At 47.9% G+C, this 16,428-nt stretch overlaps 1 protein-coding gene across 2 annotated transcripts; it reads left to right on the top strand.

Moving 5' to 3' along the window:
* The first annotated feature begins 430 nt into the window (after positions 1 to 430).
* On the top strand, positions 431 to 1,573 carry LOC116079058 (beta-1,4-galactosyltransferase 6-like). 2 transcript variants are annotated; one of them, XM_031354714.1, is made up of 2 exons: positions 431 to 540; positions 658 to 1,573. In XM_031354714.1, the coding sequence occupies exons 1-2, from the start codon at positions 431 to 433 to the stop codon at positions 1,571 to 1,573; spliced, it is 1,026 nt and encodes a 341-aa protein (XP_031210574.1). The 2 variants fall into 2 exon arrangements, with proteins under 2 accessions (XP_031210574.1, XP_031210573.1); XM_031354713.1 differs by having other exon boundaries at positions 431 to 1,573.
* Positions 1,574 to 16,428: the final 14,855 nt, after the last annotated feature.

The following is a 16,428-nucleotide window of genomic DNA, read 5'->3' as shown; positions in this document are numbered from 1 at the left end:
AAGGACATCTTGGCTACTTCTTTGTTTTTCTTGAGACAGAGTTTCTCTACATAGCTCAGTCTGTTCTAGAACTTAATGTTCCTACTGCCTCAACTTCCAAAGTACACAGGCACACGAACACATGAGGCAGTAGGTTCTCCGCATCTCAGAGCTACTCCAGCCTGGCCGGTGGCTTTGGCCTCCATGGAGCCCGGTCTCCCGGCCCCCCTCCAGGTTTCTCTGCATCCTTCCTACACCCTTTTTCCTTCCCGGCTCCGTTCTTCTCCCCAGATTTCTTCTTCCCGGCTCCGTTCTTCTCCCCAGAGCCTCCCTGGCCGGACCCCGCTACCCTCTTGGGGTTCTCCGTACATTCATGGAAGTTTAGGGCCTGGACTGTGGCCCGGAGTCTGGCCTGAGAGCGCAGCCCGCGTTGCTGGCAGGGCAGAGGAAGATGTCTGCGCTCAAGCGGATGATGCGGGTCTCCAATTGCTCCCTGATCGCTTTCATCATCTTCTCCATCTCCGGGTCCTGTCTCTACTTCATCTATGTGGCTCCAGGCATCGCCAACACGTACCTCTTTATGGTACAAGCTAGAGGTATCACACTGAGAGAGAATGTGAAAACAATTGGACACATGATCAGGCTGTATACCAATAAAAACACTACGTTCAATGGAACAGATTATCCTGAAGGCAATAATACAAGTGACTATCTTCTTCAAACAACAACATATCTTCCGCAAAACTTCACGTACTTACCACACCTCCCCTGTCCAGAGAAGCTGCCTTACATGCAGGGATTCCTCCGTGTCAATGTGAGTGAGATCAGTTTTGAAGAAGTCCATCAGCTCTTCTCCAAGGACTCAGAGATTGGGCCAAGAGGCCACTGGAGGCCCAAGGACTGCAAGCCCAGATGGAAGGTGGCAGTTCTCATCCCCTTCCGTAACCGCCATGAACATCTTCCAATTTTTTTCCTGCACCTGATCCCGATGCTCCAGAAACAGCGGCTGGAATTTGCCTTTTATGTCATCGAACAGACCGGCACACAACCATTCAATCGGGCTATGCTCTTTAATGTGGGTTTCAAAGAGGCCATGAAAGACAGAGCTTGGGACTGTGTGATCTTCCATGACGTGGATCATCTGCCTGAAAATGATCGTAACTATTACGGATGCGGAGAGATGCCACGGCACTTTGCAGCAAAGCTGGACAAGTACATGTACATTCTTCCGTATAAGGAGTTCTTTGGTGGAGTGAGTGGCCTGACAGTGGAGCAATTTAGGAAGATCAATGGTTTTCCCAATGCCTTCTGGGGGTGGGGAGGAGAAGATGATGACCTTTGGAACAGAGTTCACTACGCTGGATACAATGTAACCCGGCCAGAGGGAGACTTGGGAAAATACATATCTATTCCTCATCACCATCGAAGAGAAGTACAGTTTTTAGGACGGTATAAATTACTTCGGTATTCTAAGGAGCGTCAGTACATCGATGGGTTGAACAATTTATTATACACGCCCAAAATACTGGTTGATAGGCTGTACACAAATATATCTGTAAACCTCATGCCAAAGTTAGCTCCAATTGAAGACTAGTAAAAGAAGTCATGGTGGGGTAGACACAGTGCTGGATCATGAACTTGGCTTGGAGTGCCCTCACCGTGAAAGTTAGAGATTGGTGTGTCTCTCAGTGTCCGAGTCTGTAAAAAGAGCCAGCAGTCCTCAATGTTCACAAGCACAGGCTCCATCCATCACACTCCCTCACTCTCCTCTCTGCTGGGAGCATCCCCCATGGCAAGCACTGTAGAGATAAGAACCCATTGCTCGAGATTGGAAGTGAAGAAAACAGAGAAGATTTTTATACCGAAATCTATAATTTAATTGAAGAGAATGCTTTTATTTCCGTTCAAACATATTTTGTACATATGTGACGTAAATTAAATGTGTTCAAATTGTTGGGAGAAAAAAAACCACGGTGAAGAATGCATCCCTGTTAATGTAAACCACATTTGTGGTTATTAGTCACGGCAGGCCTAGACCCCACCTGAGAGCTGCCCTTGGAGTTGACATACATCCTTTATTCTTCAGGAGTTTGATTCAATACATTTACAGGGGCTGATGGGATCCCAGAGTCAGGGACGTCAGGCCTCCATTTCCCTTCCTCCCCCAGCAACGGTAAGTTTCTGTAGAAAACTCCAGCCAGTCCTGAGTTAAATTGGCAATTATAGGATGCTTGCCTTCCTCCCTCTCCCTAGCCTCCCCCATTTAAATTGTTTCCGCCTCTCACTGAGAGCCAAGCCATCCTTCCCTGGCTGGAAGAACTCACACTAACCAACCAACAAAACACTAATCCTAGGTGCTGGGGTCCAGAACTCAGGGCTTCTGCCCTCTGAGGGGAGTACAAGCTGAGTGCTCTGAGGGGAGCCCAGGCAGGCCTGGTTGTGATGGAGGTGGGACCTTGTGCTCTCTTGCCTGGCACCAGGCCTGACCCGTGGGAGGCAGAAGCAGGCACCTGGCTGGAACCTCCTCACCCTCCTCCCCCACCCTGGGATTGCAAGAGGGCAGATCAGCACGTGTTCTTGAAGTCAACAGCGCAGAGGGAGACAAAGGAAGGAAACCAGATGCCCACTGACACACAGGAACACTATGAGGACGTTCTCCAGGGCTCCCTTGCGCTTTGCAGAAACTCATTCATTTCACGTCACAATGACATAAGGGTGACAAAGACAGACCTGTTAATCTGCTGAGGGGGACAGAGCTGGGGATACCAGAGATCTAGTCAGTGCCTGGAGACCATCACAGACAAAGCATAGCTTAGAGATGACCCAACTCCCGGGGCAATGAGAGCTGCCCACCTTCCTACATAGACCCAAACCAGCTGGCCTTCCCAGACTCCTAGGCCTGAGCTGTTGAGACTCAGTCATGAGCTAGCTGTTGAGTGGAGATAAGGAAGGCCCCTGGGGCCACTTAGAATAAGTATTGACAATCTCAGCATAGTTCACTCCCTTGTGTACATTAAAGGAGTTAAGGAAGCTTTGGGAAGAATCTAGAAGCTTCGAATGGGCAGGAAGGAAAGGCAAGATGTCAGAGAAGCTGCCTCAGGTTTAGTCATTCTTAGATGGAGAGCCGGGGGGTGGGGGTGGGGTGGGGTGCAGAGGACACGACTGAGGGCAGTCATCACCACCTCTGACTGCTGTTGACCACCACCCTCCCACCCCCACCAAGTCCTTCCCCTGTAATCAGCCCACTGCCTGTGCTTGTCCAGCCCCACCCTCCTGCCTAGACCAGTCCTGCAGACACCGGGGCTGTGAATCAGAGGCCGGGCTCCTTTCTGCAGCCTTCTGTGGTTCTTGGGGAGAAGGTGGTGTGGGGTTGATCAGGTCAGGATGCCTGGATTTCACCATAGCAGGAGTTCCCAGGGGTTCTGCCCCAGGGAGCTTCCTCTGGGGGTGGGGGTGGAGGCACACCCTCCAACACCCAGCCAACAGGCAGCAAGGCTGCATGAGAGAAAAGCTGTAAGGGAAATGACAGCTCACTGAAGTGACTCAATGACAAGTGACAGTGGGCCTTGGAAGAGGCAGGCAAAGGAAGCAAAGGGCTCTTTTGGGGAACCCTCCGGCCTCTTAACAGGGGCAGCCCTTAATGGCTGCTGACGTGGGGGAATGAGAGCCTGAGGCAGTCCCCTGATTTTGAAAGACTCGGGAGCCAGAGTTATGTAAATTCCCTTTATGTTTAAAAACTAGCAACTAAAACCAACACATATCAAAGGCATGCTTGCCATAGCTTGAGCTCCCTAAACATCCAACAATCTCCTGTCTCAGATATGCCTGATGTTGCTCTGTCAAAAAGGTAGCATTCAAAAACTGGGTGTGGTGGAGTGTGCCTGAAACTCTAGCACCTGGGTGGGACAGGAGGATCAGAGGTTTAAGGTCATCCTTGACCATGGTGAGTTTGAAGCCAGCCTGAGCCATGAGCCCATCTCAACAACAGCCAATTAGAGCAGCCCAGGGCTGGGGGTATACTTTAGTGATGGAATGTTCACTTAGCGCATGTGGGAAACTTGGGTTTGATACCCAGGGTGACAATACCCAAACAAATAAACCATAAGGTAGGGATGATTTTGTATCCCCTCAAACCATGGTCAGGAGGATTCTGATGTGTTGCTTTAAGAATGAGTGATTGGAGCTGGGCAGTGGTGGCGCACGCCTTTAATCCCAGCACTTGGGAGGCAGAGGCAGGTGGATTTCTGAGTTTGAGGCCAGCCTGGTCTACAGAGTGAGTTCCAGGACAGCCAGGGCTACATAGAGAAACCCTGTCTCGAAAAAACAAAAAACAAAAAACAAAACAAAATAAAAAAAAAAGAATGAGTAATTGGATTTTTGTTTTCTTTTTGGAATTTTCTTTTTATAATAGGATTTCACTCCATAGCTCAGGCTAGACTGGAACTCACTTTGTGGCCCAGGCTGGTTCCCAACTTAAAGCAATCCCCTGCTTCAGCTTCCTAAGTACTGAGCTTACAGATATGAGCCACCATCTCAACATTTTTGGTCATTGTTGTGATTTGATTCCCTGATCTCAAAAATGCTCCGACTAGGCCTCTTTTCCTGTTGTGTATAAAATATCCTGGCAAAATCCTAGCACTCAGAAGGCAGAGACAGATAGAGGGAGTCTAGTTTACATAGTGAGTTTCTAGGCCAGCCTCAGCTGTGTTGTAAAAACCTGTCTCAAAAAAGAAAACCAAACCAAGAGAATCATGGGAAAAGCAATTTAAGGACTCAAAGAAGAAAGTGTTTACTCTAGTTTACAGCTCAAGGGTACAGACCGCCATAGTAGAGAAGTCATGTGACAGGAACTTGAAGCAGCTGCTCATGTCCTATCCACAGTCAGCAATGAATGCTGCTGTGGCCATTTTAAAAGATGATTATTATTATTATCATCATCATTATCATTATCATCATCATTATCATTATTATTATTATTATTATTATTATTATCATTATTATTAATGTGTTTGGAGTGTTTTTGCCTACACCTATATCCATACACCATGTGCGTGCCTGGTACCTAGGGAGGCTAAAGAGGGCATTGGATCCCCTGGAATTGGAGTTACAGAGAGTTGTAAACTGCATGTGATATGGGTTTGATTTTAGGAATCAAACCCATGTCCTCTGAAAGAGCAGCCAGTGCTCTTAATCACTAGTCCATCTCTCTAACCTACCAGCTCCTTCCTGTATAGTCCAGGATCCCATCCAGTGAGTGGTGCCACCCACAGTGGGCAGGCCTTCCCATCCCAGTTAACCTAGTCAAAATAATCCCCAGGGGCATGCCCAGAGGCCCATCTCCTAGGTGATTCTAAATCTTACCAACCTGCTAACTGAGGTAACCATCACAAGTTCTAGCCCCGCCCCCCAGCCCCCCACCCCTGCACTCCCTGCAAATGTGATTTTATTTGGAAATAGGCTTTCTACAGATACTCAGGTTAAGATGAGGTCACTGGAATGAGCCTCAGTCCATCGTGACTGGTGTCCTCATAAAGAAGGGAAACATTGGACCAGGTGCTATATATGGTCTAACTTCATAGTAATGTGTAGGAGGCTGAAGCAGGAGGGCTGCAAGTTGGAGGCCAGCCTGGGCTATATAATGAGGCCCTGTCCCAAAAATCTGAAAAATATAAAAGGGGCAATGACAGGTGGGGGGACCAGCTGAGCGGGGCATTTGGACACAGAGATAAACATGGAGACACAAATTTGGAGTAAGAAAGCTATGTGAAATGGAGGTTTACAGGGATGCGACAGCCAAGAAAGGGATAAGGGAGGCAGAAGTCAAGAGAGAGGCGTAGAATATATGACTCTACACTGGATTCGTAGCCTCCAGTACTATGAGACAATAAATTCCAACAGCTAGCTATCCTCTTGTAAAGAAGCCCAAACTATTGCATTAGTCACCGCCTTGGGAAGAAGCCCAAAGCCTTCTATGGACAGAGATCACACCTAGGTGTTCTGGTTGACAGTCCAGCGGAGACCCCGGACGACAACCAACAGCAGCCTCCAGCCTAAGCGTGATCCAGTGGACTCCGGCTCCAGCTTGGAGTCTCCCCGCTAAGAGTGTTTCGGTGATCTACTACACTTAACACTCTTAGAAGCTGGCCTAGCATCTGACAAAAACTGACGTGTATGGAGGGCTTGCATGTGATTATTCTCATGATTTTCAGATGATGCCTTGAAGCCTTGGGGTCTCCCAAAAGTATCCCATCCCAGGAACTTGATTGAAAACAGCTGAGCAAATGGGGCTCCGGGACCTTGTGTTGTAAAATAGCAGGACCTCCTCGTTGGCTTTATGATTTGCACAGCCTCTCCTGGAGGGTGGGGGGAGGTCCTCTGTTTACAAATGAGGCATTTAAAAACCTCCCTTATAGTTGAAGGAGCGGCAGCCTCCGGAAGTGGGGGTGGGGCTGGCAAGCTCATTCTCATCCCAGTTCCTGCTAGCAGCTAGCTGTGTGCTTGTGGACATCACGCCTCTGGATTTTTTTTTTTTTTTAAGGTCTTCACATTTTTATTCTTTGTACACAAAGACTGGCATGATCAGTTCCACTTGGTAGACAGTCGAATAACCTGACGGCACATGTTCAGCCCGTATTTGCGGATCAGACCTTGGCGGTTAGAGCAGACGCGGCAAGAGCGAGAACCCTGGCCGAACTTCCGTGGGTGACTCCAGTAGAGCTGCTGGTGACCCATCTTGACTTCAGACGCCCAACGAGGGAAAAGCACGCCTCTGGATTTTATTTTCTGTTCTATGAGATAAGTAGCTTCTCATTCATCTTTTTCTCCCTGAAGTAGCCAAACAAATCATTGGCTCAAACAATAAGGGGGCGGGGGACAACAAGATGTCTCATCCGGTAGAGATGTCACCAGGTCCAATGGTGACCTGAGTTCAATATTCCGAAACCCACATGATGGACATAGAGAGTGGAGACTCCTGAAAGTTGTCCTCTGACCTCAGACGTATGGCATGGTACATGCACATTTACACACACACACAAACACACACACACATGTACGCACATACGCCAAATAAAATAAATAATATAATAAAAAATTAAAAATAAATGAATAAATAAATTGGGGCTGGAGAGATAGCTTGGCCTTAAGAGCACTGGATGCTTCTCCAGAGAAGCCAGGGGTTCAATTCCTAGAACCCACATGGTAGCTCACAATGTCTGTAACTCCAGTTCTAAGAGATCCAATAGCTTCTCATGCACGAAAAATAAAAACAAATGAGCCGGGCAGTGGTGGCGCACGCCTTTAATCCTAGCACTTAAGAGGCAGAGGCAGGTGGATTTCTGAGTTCGAGGCCAGCCTGGTCTACAGCGTGAGTTCCAGGACAGCCAGGGCTACACAGAGAAACCCTGTCTCAAAAAACCAAAAACCAAAAACAAAAACAAAAACAAAAAAACGAAATGAGCTTTAAATAAGTAATAAAAAATCATAAAGGAAAGTTCACATTTCCTTCAGTTCATCGTAGATTCAGTGGCAACAACTTCAAGTACCCTTTCCTCTGCCATCTATGGCACACATCGGGGACCTTAGACACTCTGCTGGAGGCAATGGGCCTGTCCTTCGCTACATCTGTGCTCAGGGCCTGCTAGGGTCTGGGTCCCTCCACTCCTGTGCCCTCACTGTGAGCTTACTTAACACATCTCTCTTCTTCAGCTACAAGTGATTTCTGGAGAACAACCGACTCTTGAAAATGACAAAGGGCTCAGGGAATGGAGAACTAGTGTCCTGCAACATGATACTGTCAAGCTGGGAAGTGTAAATCAGCCTTGACAACAGACTCAGTTGAGTTATTGTTATGACTCAAAAGCTTCCTTGGGACTAAAAGACACACACTCATGTGTGCATGTGTGCTTGTGCGCACTCACACACACACATGCACACGCATGCACACACACAAACATGCACGCACACACACAAACACGTACACACACGCACACGTACGCACGCATGATCTCATTGACAATTCTGGATTGATTTGTCTAGACAGATGTTTGTCACAGCCTTTTTCTTGCAGCCAGCCTCTGTTCTACACCCAGGGGTTGAGACCAAGCAGGCTCAATACCAAGGTGTAGGAAGGCCAGCCTGGGTCTGCTGAAGTTCAGCGAGGGGAAGGAAGAGGAGATCGAGGCGTTCCCAAACCAAGGACTCGGGCACCTGAACCTCCTGCCTTGAGAAGGCTACTTCTCTAAGCCAGTGGTTCCCAACCTTCCTAACCCTGCCATGACGAGACTATAGTCCCTTATGCTGTGGTGACCCCAACCATAAAGTTATTTTTGTTGCTACTTCATAACTGTTATTTTGCAACTGTTATGAACCATACTGTAAACATCTGTGTTTTCTGATGGTCTTAGGGGAGCCCTGTGAAAGAGGTCACTACCCACAGGTTGAGAACTGCTGCTCTAAGCACTGGGGACAGCTGAGCAGAGGTGTGTCACATCATGTTGGGCCTCAGAAGGTGCTGAATGATGCCTTCAGCTCCAATCAGCTTCCGCTTTACCCCCGGGCTTTGCAGTGAGCTCTAGGGAATGATTTAATTGGCAGTGGCTAAGGTAGTGATTTTTAGCCATTGCCTTGGCCTTTCAGAGGTGCCCGGAAGCAGAACGTGTCTCCTTAAAATGATGTTAAAGATTTCTGTGCAGAAAAGAGTTTCCGACCTTGGTGAAGATGGTGTCCAGCATGCTTACTCTAATAGCATGAGCCCTTATACAACCAGAGTCTTCCTCTGTCCTGCTTCCCATGGAAGACCCCTAGTCACCGGAGCCTTCCTAATTTGTGATTGGGACTTTACTGGAGTATCGTGTTAGGCACATGGTTCAGCCTTCCAGTTTTTAAAATTATTTTTGTATGTAGGCATGATTTGTTATCTGTGAGTTGCGTGTCACAGTGTTCCCGTGGAGGTCAGAGGGCAATCATATGGGTTGATTCACACTTCTACCGTTGTGTGGGTTCTGGGGCTCGAACTCAGGTCATCAGACTTGCATGGCAGATAGCTTTACCCACTAAGCCATCTAAATAGCCCAGTCTTCTGTTTTTAACCTGAGAAACAGTAACAAGGGCATCTACTCTGTGAGTTTAGATGCAGAATCTGTAATTGCCTGATCAATAAATGAAACCAATCCAAGGGCGCCTCCTTTTTTTTTTCCTTCTCTTTTGAAACAGAGTTTCTCATAGTTCTGGCTGACCTTGAACTCTCTGTTGATGAAGATGGGAGGGAGGGTCACACCACTGCGGAGATGCACTAAGGTCAGCAGATTCTCAGGCCGCGGTGCTTAGAGAGTAGATCATAGTTGAGCCCTTGCTTAATACTAAGCAATGATGTCTAAGGCCCGGAGTTCCGTCTCCAGCATAGGGGGATGAGACACAGCCGAGGTCTGTCTCCTGCAGATAATGTTGCTAACGGTTTTCTGTTAGCACCATTCTGATAAACATTGATGGCAGAGGATCAGTTCTGTGCAAAGACATACCAGGGACCAAGCCAGGTCCAACTGGCACGTGACTTTGAGACTGCTTGGTGCCTCCTGTGTGTCCTTAGCTCTGCTTAGCTGGAGCGTCTTTAACTGCTCACTAATACCACAGGGTAGGTGCCCATGTGACCACCCCATTGCCCAGGCTTGGGGAAGACAAGTGAGTTCCCTCAAGTCATGCAATGCCATTTGGGATTCAAAGCTAGGGCCCCGGTCCCCAGGGCTTGTGTTCTAGTGGAGACCAGTAGACACTGGGGCACCAAGAGGAAGCTTGCTAAGGGGTAAGCCTGTGCTTTTCTTGTCTCTCCTGGAAGACTCAGAGGTTGGTCACCCAGTGCATTCTCTCTAAGGATGCTTCTTTCAAGACATACTGTGATTGGTTGAGGTTTATGCCAGTTTGGTCAAGATCCCAGACCTCTGGCTGGATCTTTCTTCCCCACTCTCTTCGGCATCTCCCAGCTCAGTGGTCCTTGAGGAGCAGCCTGTTAATACTGATGGCGCACAGTGACAATGGGGTTTTGTTGGCAAGCACCGACAAACAGACTCAGATGCCCATTCCTCAATACACCAAATAAAGAGGGAAAAAAATACCGTGAAAAGCAAAGAAAGATTTATCCGGTGGGGCTATGCTGGGAAGAAAAAGAAATGTTGAGGGCTGGTGAGATGGCTCAGTGGATAAGAGCACCGACTGCTCTTCTGAAAGTTGTGAGTTCAAATCCCAGCAACCACATGGTGGCTCACAACCACCCATAATGAAATCTGATGCCCTCTTCTGTGTACTCATTTATAATAATAAATAAATCTTTGGAAAAAAGAAAGAAAGAAAAAAGAAATGTTGAGTCCCATGGACCCCACCAAGTCATTCTTTGGGGTGCTATCATGAGGTCTGGGTTTGAAAAGAGGCCTACAAGCATGTGTAGCCTAGCAGTCCTGATCAAGGGGTAGTCTTGACCACCTTCTCCTTCATTGCCTCAGCATAGGATTCCTGGGAAAGTTTTAATTCTCTGGGGACCACTGTTTCTAGAGTTTGGAAGCCCAAGTGTCTGCCTCCCACAAATGCTCTTTCTTTCCAGGAACCTTCCATCCTTTCTCTCAGAGATGGAGGAAACTTAACACCTGATTTAGCAACAGTAATAATAACATGGGTCTAACCTTAGATCATAGTAACGTGGTCTAACCTTGGATTTAACAGATTACCAAGCATAATCCAAGGCTTGGTCCTCTTGCATTTGAATGAGGGGTGGGGCAAGGGGAGAGGGAGAGGAAGAGGGAGAGGGAGAGGGAGGAGAGGGAGACGAACGGGGAGGGGGAGAGAGAGAGAGGGAGAGAGAGAGAGAGGGAGAGAGAAAGAGAGAGAGAGAGAGAGAGAGAGAGAGCGCTCCTGTGGGCTAAACTATGAGTGGATCTTCGTCACAGATGTGACTCAGTGAGACCAAGCAACGCCCGCCCTCAAGGTCTCACAGCTAGGGAAGGACAACCAATGTGTTCCCACCTCCAGAGCTCAAGCCTCATTTCTGGAAAGCTCCATGGCCGATCTGCTCTGTTACCTCCCCTTCATCCACCTTAGCTCTAGTGTCAATCACTCCTGTCCCCCAAAGGTACCCAGCCAGGTATGCAACATCTCCTGGGCCAGGGGTCCTCTGTGGCACCAGAACCCCTGTGTGCTGTGATCTCTTTGGAGCTGTTCTGCTGATCCAGTATCTGGCTCTGCAGACAGTCAACAGAGCACACAGCAGAGGAGATTCAGCCAAAGTCCAGTCTTAAACAGGGGTAGGGTGGGGTGGGGTGGGGTTGTAGGGGGGTAGGGTGGGGTGCGGTGGGGTAGGGTAGGGTGGGGTAGAGTAGGGTGGGATGGGGTGGGGTGGAGGTGGGGGGTCTTTAAATTTTTTCTACTCTCAACTCCTTTCTGCCCATGAAAAGTTCGCCCCAATATAGATGGGTATGTAAAACAAATATACAGATCAAGCGTTTAGTAGTAATAAATCACATGTAAATTCATTTAAAAACAGTTCTTTGGCATGCCTGTAATTTTGACATTTATTAAAGAATGATGAAAGCAAATTCTCACACTAAGGAGACGGACATGCGTGTTTATGTTTACGTAGGTACTAAATATTGGCTGAATATTTTGATGCTGCAGGGTGTGGCGTATCTTTCAATGTTTTTCAGAGTTGATGTGTGTTTTGATTTTCTAACAGTCAGTAATGACAATGTCATTCTGTATGAATATGCAGCACAAAATGGTAGAAACATGTTCAGGACCATTTCAGGAATTGTTAAAAATTCTGCCCTGATCCCAAGCCAACATTCACAAAATGTTTTTTTAAATTAATTTATATATATATTGCAATACTCAAGTCAACCACTTGGAGAGCAATGTTTCTTAAGCAAATATCCTAACATAACTCAAGCCAGTGGGCTTATCTGGGGTCTGGAGAATGGCTCAGAGCTTAAGAGTAGGCATTGCTCCTGTAGGGGACCTGAGTTCAGTTCTCAGCACCCATGCACACAAATATACACATGCACATAATTACAATTCAAAATGAAAATAGTTGGCCAGCATGTTGGTGCCTGCCTTTAATCCCAGCACTCAGAAGGCAGAGGTAGGTGGATCTCTGAGTTTGAAGCCAGCCTGGTCTATAAAGGGAGTCCAGGACAGCCAGGGCTCTGTTACACAGAGAAATCCTCTCTCAAGCCTAAATAAATAAATAAATAAATATTTTAAGAGATTTACTAATTTGTTTCTTCCATGCTGAGGAGTAACTGTAGGAGAGATTTTTTTTTCCCCATGTAAGTCTTTAATTGTCCCCAGAGGCACCCCCAAATCGCTGGTAGTTCAGGATCTTGTTACTGGAACTGAGTAATTTAAGACTTACTCTTCTGCCTGCTTCTCAGACACATAGATGCCATCCAAAAACCTTCCACCAGCCTTGTTTCTAACTGTTCTGGCTTGCTGAATCGGAGCCGCTGAATCTGAAACAAATTCAATGTCATTTCCTTCAAGGATTAGTTCATCCTTCTGGGCCTGAGAGACAGAACAAGCAACACACCGGTCCATCCGAACCCTGCAGATCTATTTTTCACCCAAGAAGTTTCACATTTCGACTAAAGACCCTCTCCCCTGAATAAGGACGTTGATGGGGAAGTGAGCATGCACAGACCTCACCTTGGAAGGGGAGCCCAGCGTGAGTCTCCACCTCCTTCTGAACATGACTGCGGATGGTTCATTCAGCGGCCAGTTCCTTTCTGTTACCCCACCATTTATCTGTCAGCCCAGAGCCGCTTCTTTTTCTTTCCAAGGAGACTCAGCTCTACACTGATGTGCTTGAAGTTTCCCCAGAGGGTTCTTCTGGGGCCCTTGACAAGGACTGTGTGTCCCTTCAGATCTGGGGCCCTTCACAGGGACTGTGTGTCCCTTCAGAGTGATGTCGACATTTTCTGGAGTGTTGGCAGTCTGATCCATTCTTGCCGTAGATAGGGCAATAAAAGCTGGAAAACTATTTCTAAACTTTAATGTTTGCTGGGTGATGGCGGCATATGCCTTTAATCCCAGCATCTGGGAGGCAAAGGCAGGAGGATCTCTGTGAGTTCATGGGCAGCCTGGTCTACAGAGTGAATTTTAGGACAGCTAGGACTACCGAAAGAAAAAAAACCAAAACTATCCTAAAAATATAATTTTTATGTGTATGGGTGTTTTCCCTACATAAGTGTCTGTGCACCATATGCATTGGATCCCAGGTACTAAAGTTACAGATGTTGCAGAATTCTGTGAGTTTGAGGCCAACCTGGTCTACAGAGCAAGTTCCAGGACAGTCAGGGCTACACAGAGAGAAAAAAGTCATTTGTAGTAATCCATTATTCATCTGTCAGAGCAGAAAGCTTGGTGTGTGTACAGTAAACACATTGCAATTCATAACATACAGTTGTCTAGAATCTGAGTGGAGGGATTTGCTGGTCTTTTGTGGTGTCGCAGCACACTGTGCCAAAGAACAGGTGCTTGGTGTTCAGAAGCACGGCTTCAGTGGGCTGCGGGAAACGCCTTGGATTCATTATGTGTATCTTGGGCGTTCTACACTCAGGCACTACCTTTCACTTGTGTCAGATTTTTCTCCACCCCCATGTTTACACTTCTCCGTGGCCTCACCTACAGAGACTGAGAGAAGCCAGCTGCTGGCCTGTAGATACTTCATTTCTTTGAAGAACTCTGTCTCAGCCTGTCTACACTCTTAAAGATTCAACGTGTGAGTCAGACTCCCTACTGTCTCCAGGAGACCTAGAAGAGACCTTTGTCTGGCTTCCTAGGAAACCTTAGTCACCTAGACCTCAGAGGTGTCGTGGGCCTGGAACCTGGGCCAAAGAGCCCCCAGATGAGGCACTTCAGCTCCACAGTGGGGTCAGGGAAGACCCTGTCTTGAGTCTTATGCACCACTTAGATATCCTGGGGATTTTCCTAGATGCTCTGCAGAGGCCAGCTGAAACCTTGGAGGGGCCCCAGGTGGTTCCCAACAACGGGGAACTCAGGAGTTGAAAAGGCTTTTGTCCTGAGGCCAGAAAGTGAATAAGCCCAGAACCCAGGCCCCAGAGGACAGTGACAGTTCTTGACCTGGGTCATCCAGGCCTCTTCAACCTCAGACTTCCAGACACCAGGCTCCTGAGAGGATGCTGTGATAGGATCTCAGGTGTGTTCTGTTTCAGTGGTCGAAGGGCCCAGCATAGAAAGAGATGTGAAAATAAGTGTTCTCAACAGGAAGGGGCTCTGGAGGCTAGCTTACTCTGAAATGGAAGTGAGGGCCCGGGGTGTGTGGCTCCACCGCAGGGTGCTTACCTAGCAGTCACCAGACCTGGCTTCAATCCCCAGCCCTGCAAAGAAGGGACCACGGTAAACACGGTAAACACCGGGAGAAGACCGAGTGTGGTTTCTAGATTCTCTGTAAGGAACGGGATTAGCCAATCCATTTAAGGCTGCAGCAACGGAAGGTGAACTAACGTCTTGCTGTTAACACCAAGAGGTATGCCTGGGGCTCGAGGGCGGACTTCGGAGGGACAGGCCCACACAGCTGCAGGAATGGCGCATGCTCAGACTCCAAAAACAGGCTGAGACATATGCCCAGGCCTAATGGATTATAGGTCAGGTCACACCTTAAAAGTTCAGTTAAGACCTTAAATCCCTCCCCAAACTCTGGGACTTAGCACTTGCTGAAGTTTCCAGCTAGGTATTCAAGTCCCCAACGTTAGTCTAGTTGATTTACCCCTGCCTAGCCACAGATGACACCAACCTAAAAAAACAAAAAACAAAAACAAAAAAAACACCGTTGGGGTGAAATTTAACTTCAGTGGAGTTTTAGGAGAAGGATCTCGGAGACCTAGGTTGTAAACAGCAGGGAGAAATTAGCATTTTCCTTTGGTCTTCCTCTCACTGGTAAGTTTTAAAAGAGAAGGTCTAGATCCCTCCCAGAGAGCAACTAGTTTGGCCTGGCAATCTGAGGGCTGGGACCCTGGGGACTTTTGTCTTCTAAGTGGGCGGAGGACCTCTTCAAATGTTTTGTGGAAGGAGTTTGAATTTGAATAAAAAGAGGAGAAATTTCAGGGAAAATAAAACAAGGAAAGCAAACCTAGGATCGGATCAAGAGAAAACCTGTAATAGCTCAGGCCAGAGAAGCTGGAGCCTGTGGGGTCCCTCTTCCTTAACTGGGATGGGTAGCTGGCTCCTGAGGTGGGTCGGCATTCCCAAATGATTTATTGAACATGAAGTGAGATGAAGGAGAAGATTCTTGAGAAAATCAGAAAAGCACTTGTGAATCAAATTAAAGCTTAAAACTAACAGATCAAGTTCGAGGCCAGCCTGATCTACAGAATCAGTCCAGGACAGCCAGGGCTATACAGAAAAACCCCGTCTCGAAAACCAAACCAAACCAAAACAAAACGCCTAAAAAAAAATTAACAGATCAATAACTCCTGGTTCTCTAGGAGCACAGGGAGGCGCCCAAGAGGAACCACTGGGGTATGGCACCATCCTGGAAGGCCATGGAGAGCCTGCATCTGCCAGAGTTCAACAGGGGGATGGTTACATTAGCGCCATAGGGGAAGCAGGGGAATGCTGTTGTGTTTTAGAAATCCGAGTTTCTAAATTCGAATCACTTGGCAGGGTTGTTTGGTGGAGGCGAAGTATGGTGTGGGGGAAAGGGGTGCCTCTGTGGGCCCATGCTGAGGCATCCCATCCCCCTGAGGTACCAGCCTCACGATGGGATAATATGGAATAGAGTTTATTTAGGGGAGGGGAATTGAGGGAGTAGAAACAGAGGAAAGCGGGGTGGGGGGGAAAGGAGAGAATGAGAGAGAGAGGGGGGGGGAAGGAGTAGAGGAGAAGCTGGCTATAGACAGGTGGAAGAGAGAGGGAAGAGAGGGAGCAAGGACAGCAAGAGAGTGAGGCTTCCTTTTATAGTGAGTCAGGCACACCTGGCTGTTGCCAAGTAACTATGGGGCAGAGCCTAGAAGGTATGCCAACAGGTGCTGTACCCATTTTAGAGATGGGAAGACTTGTGGGCCAGTGAGGGGCAGAGTTGAAAATTTAAGCCAGAGACAACACAACTCTCTCCAACTGGTTTGTCCTAGTGCCCTGCCACAGCCACCTCTGACCCACAGCCCTGACTCTGACACTGTTATGTTCTAAACCGGGCTTCTCCTTCATCTTGACAACCTCCAGGTGAGGTTAGGTGAGGGGCCCATCCAAGGACAGGCAGACTGGGGTTGGGGAGAGGTACAAGTACCCCATGGGAACCCAATCAGGGCCAGAACCCCAAGGATATCTCCATCCCAAGTTGCTTGGAACCCCGTTTTTTTAGTCTAATTTTGACATCTCTTTGTTGGTGGTGGTGCTGGGCTTGAACGCAGTGTGAACTAGACCCCTAGACCGCGCACTGAACTTTTAGGT

Source organism: Mastomys coucha, unplaced genomic scaffold (genome assembly GCF_008632895.1).
Source record: "Mastomys coucha isolate ucsf_1 unplaced genomic scaffold, UCSF_Mcou_1 pScaffold5, whole genome shotgun sequence".
Classification (NCBI taxonomy): domain Eukaryota; kingdom Metazoa; phylum Chordata; class Mammalia; order Rodentia; family Muridae; genus Mastomys; species Mastomys coucha.
This window is presented reverse-complemented; position numbering and strand designations above follow the sequence as displayed.

Coding starts and splice junctions, on each gene's coding strand:
- LOC116079058 (XM_031354713.1), top strand. CDS start 431: ATGTCTGCGCTCAAGCGGATGATGCGGGTCTCCAATTGCTCCCTGATC.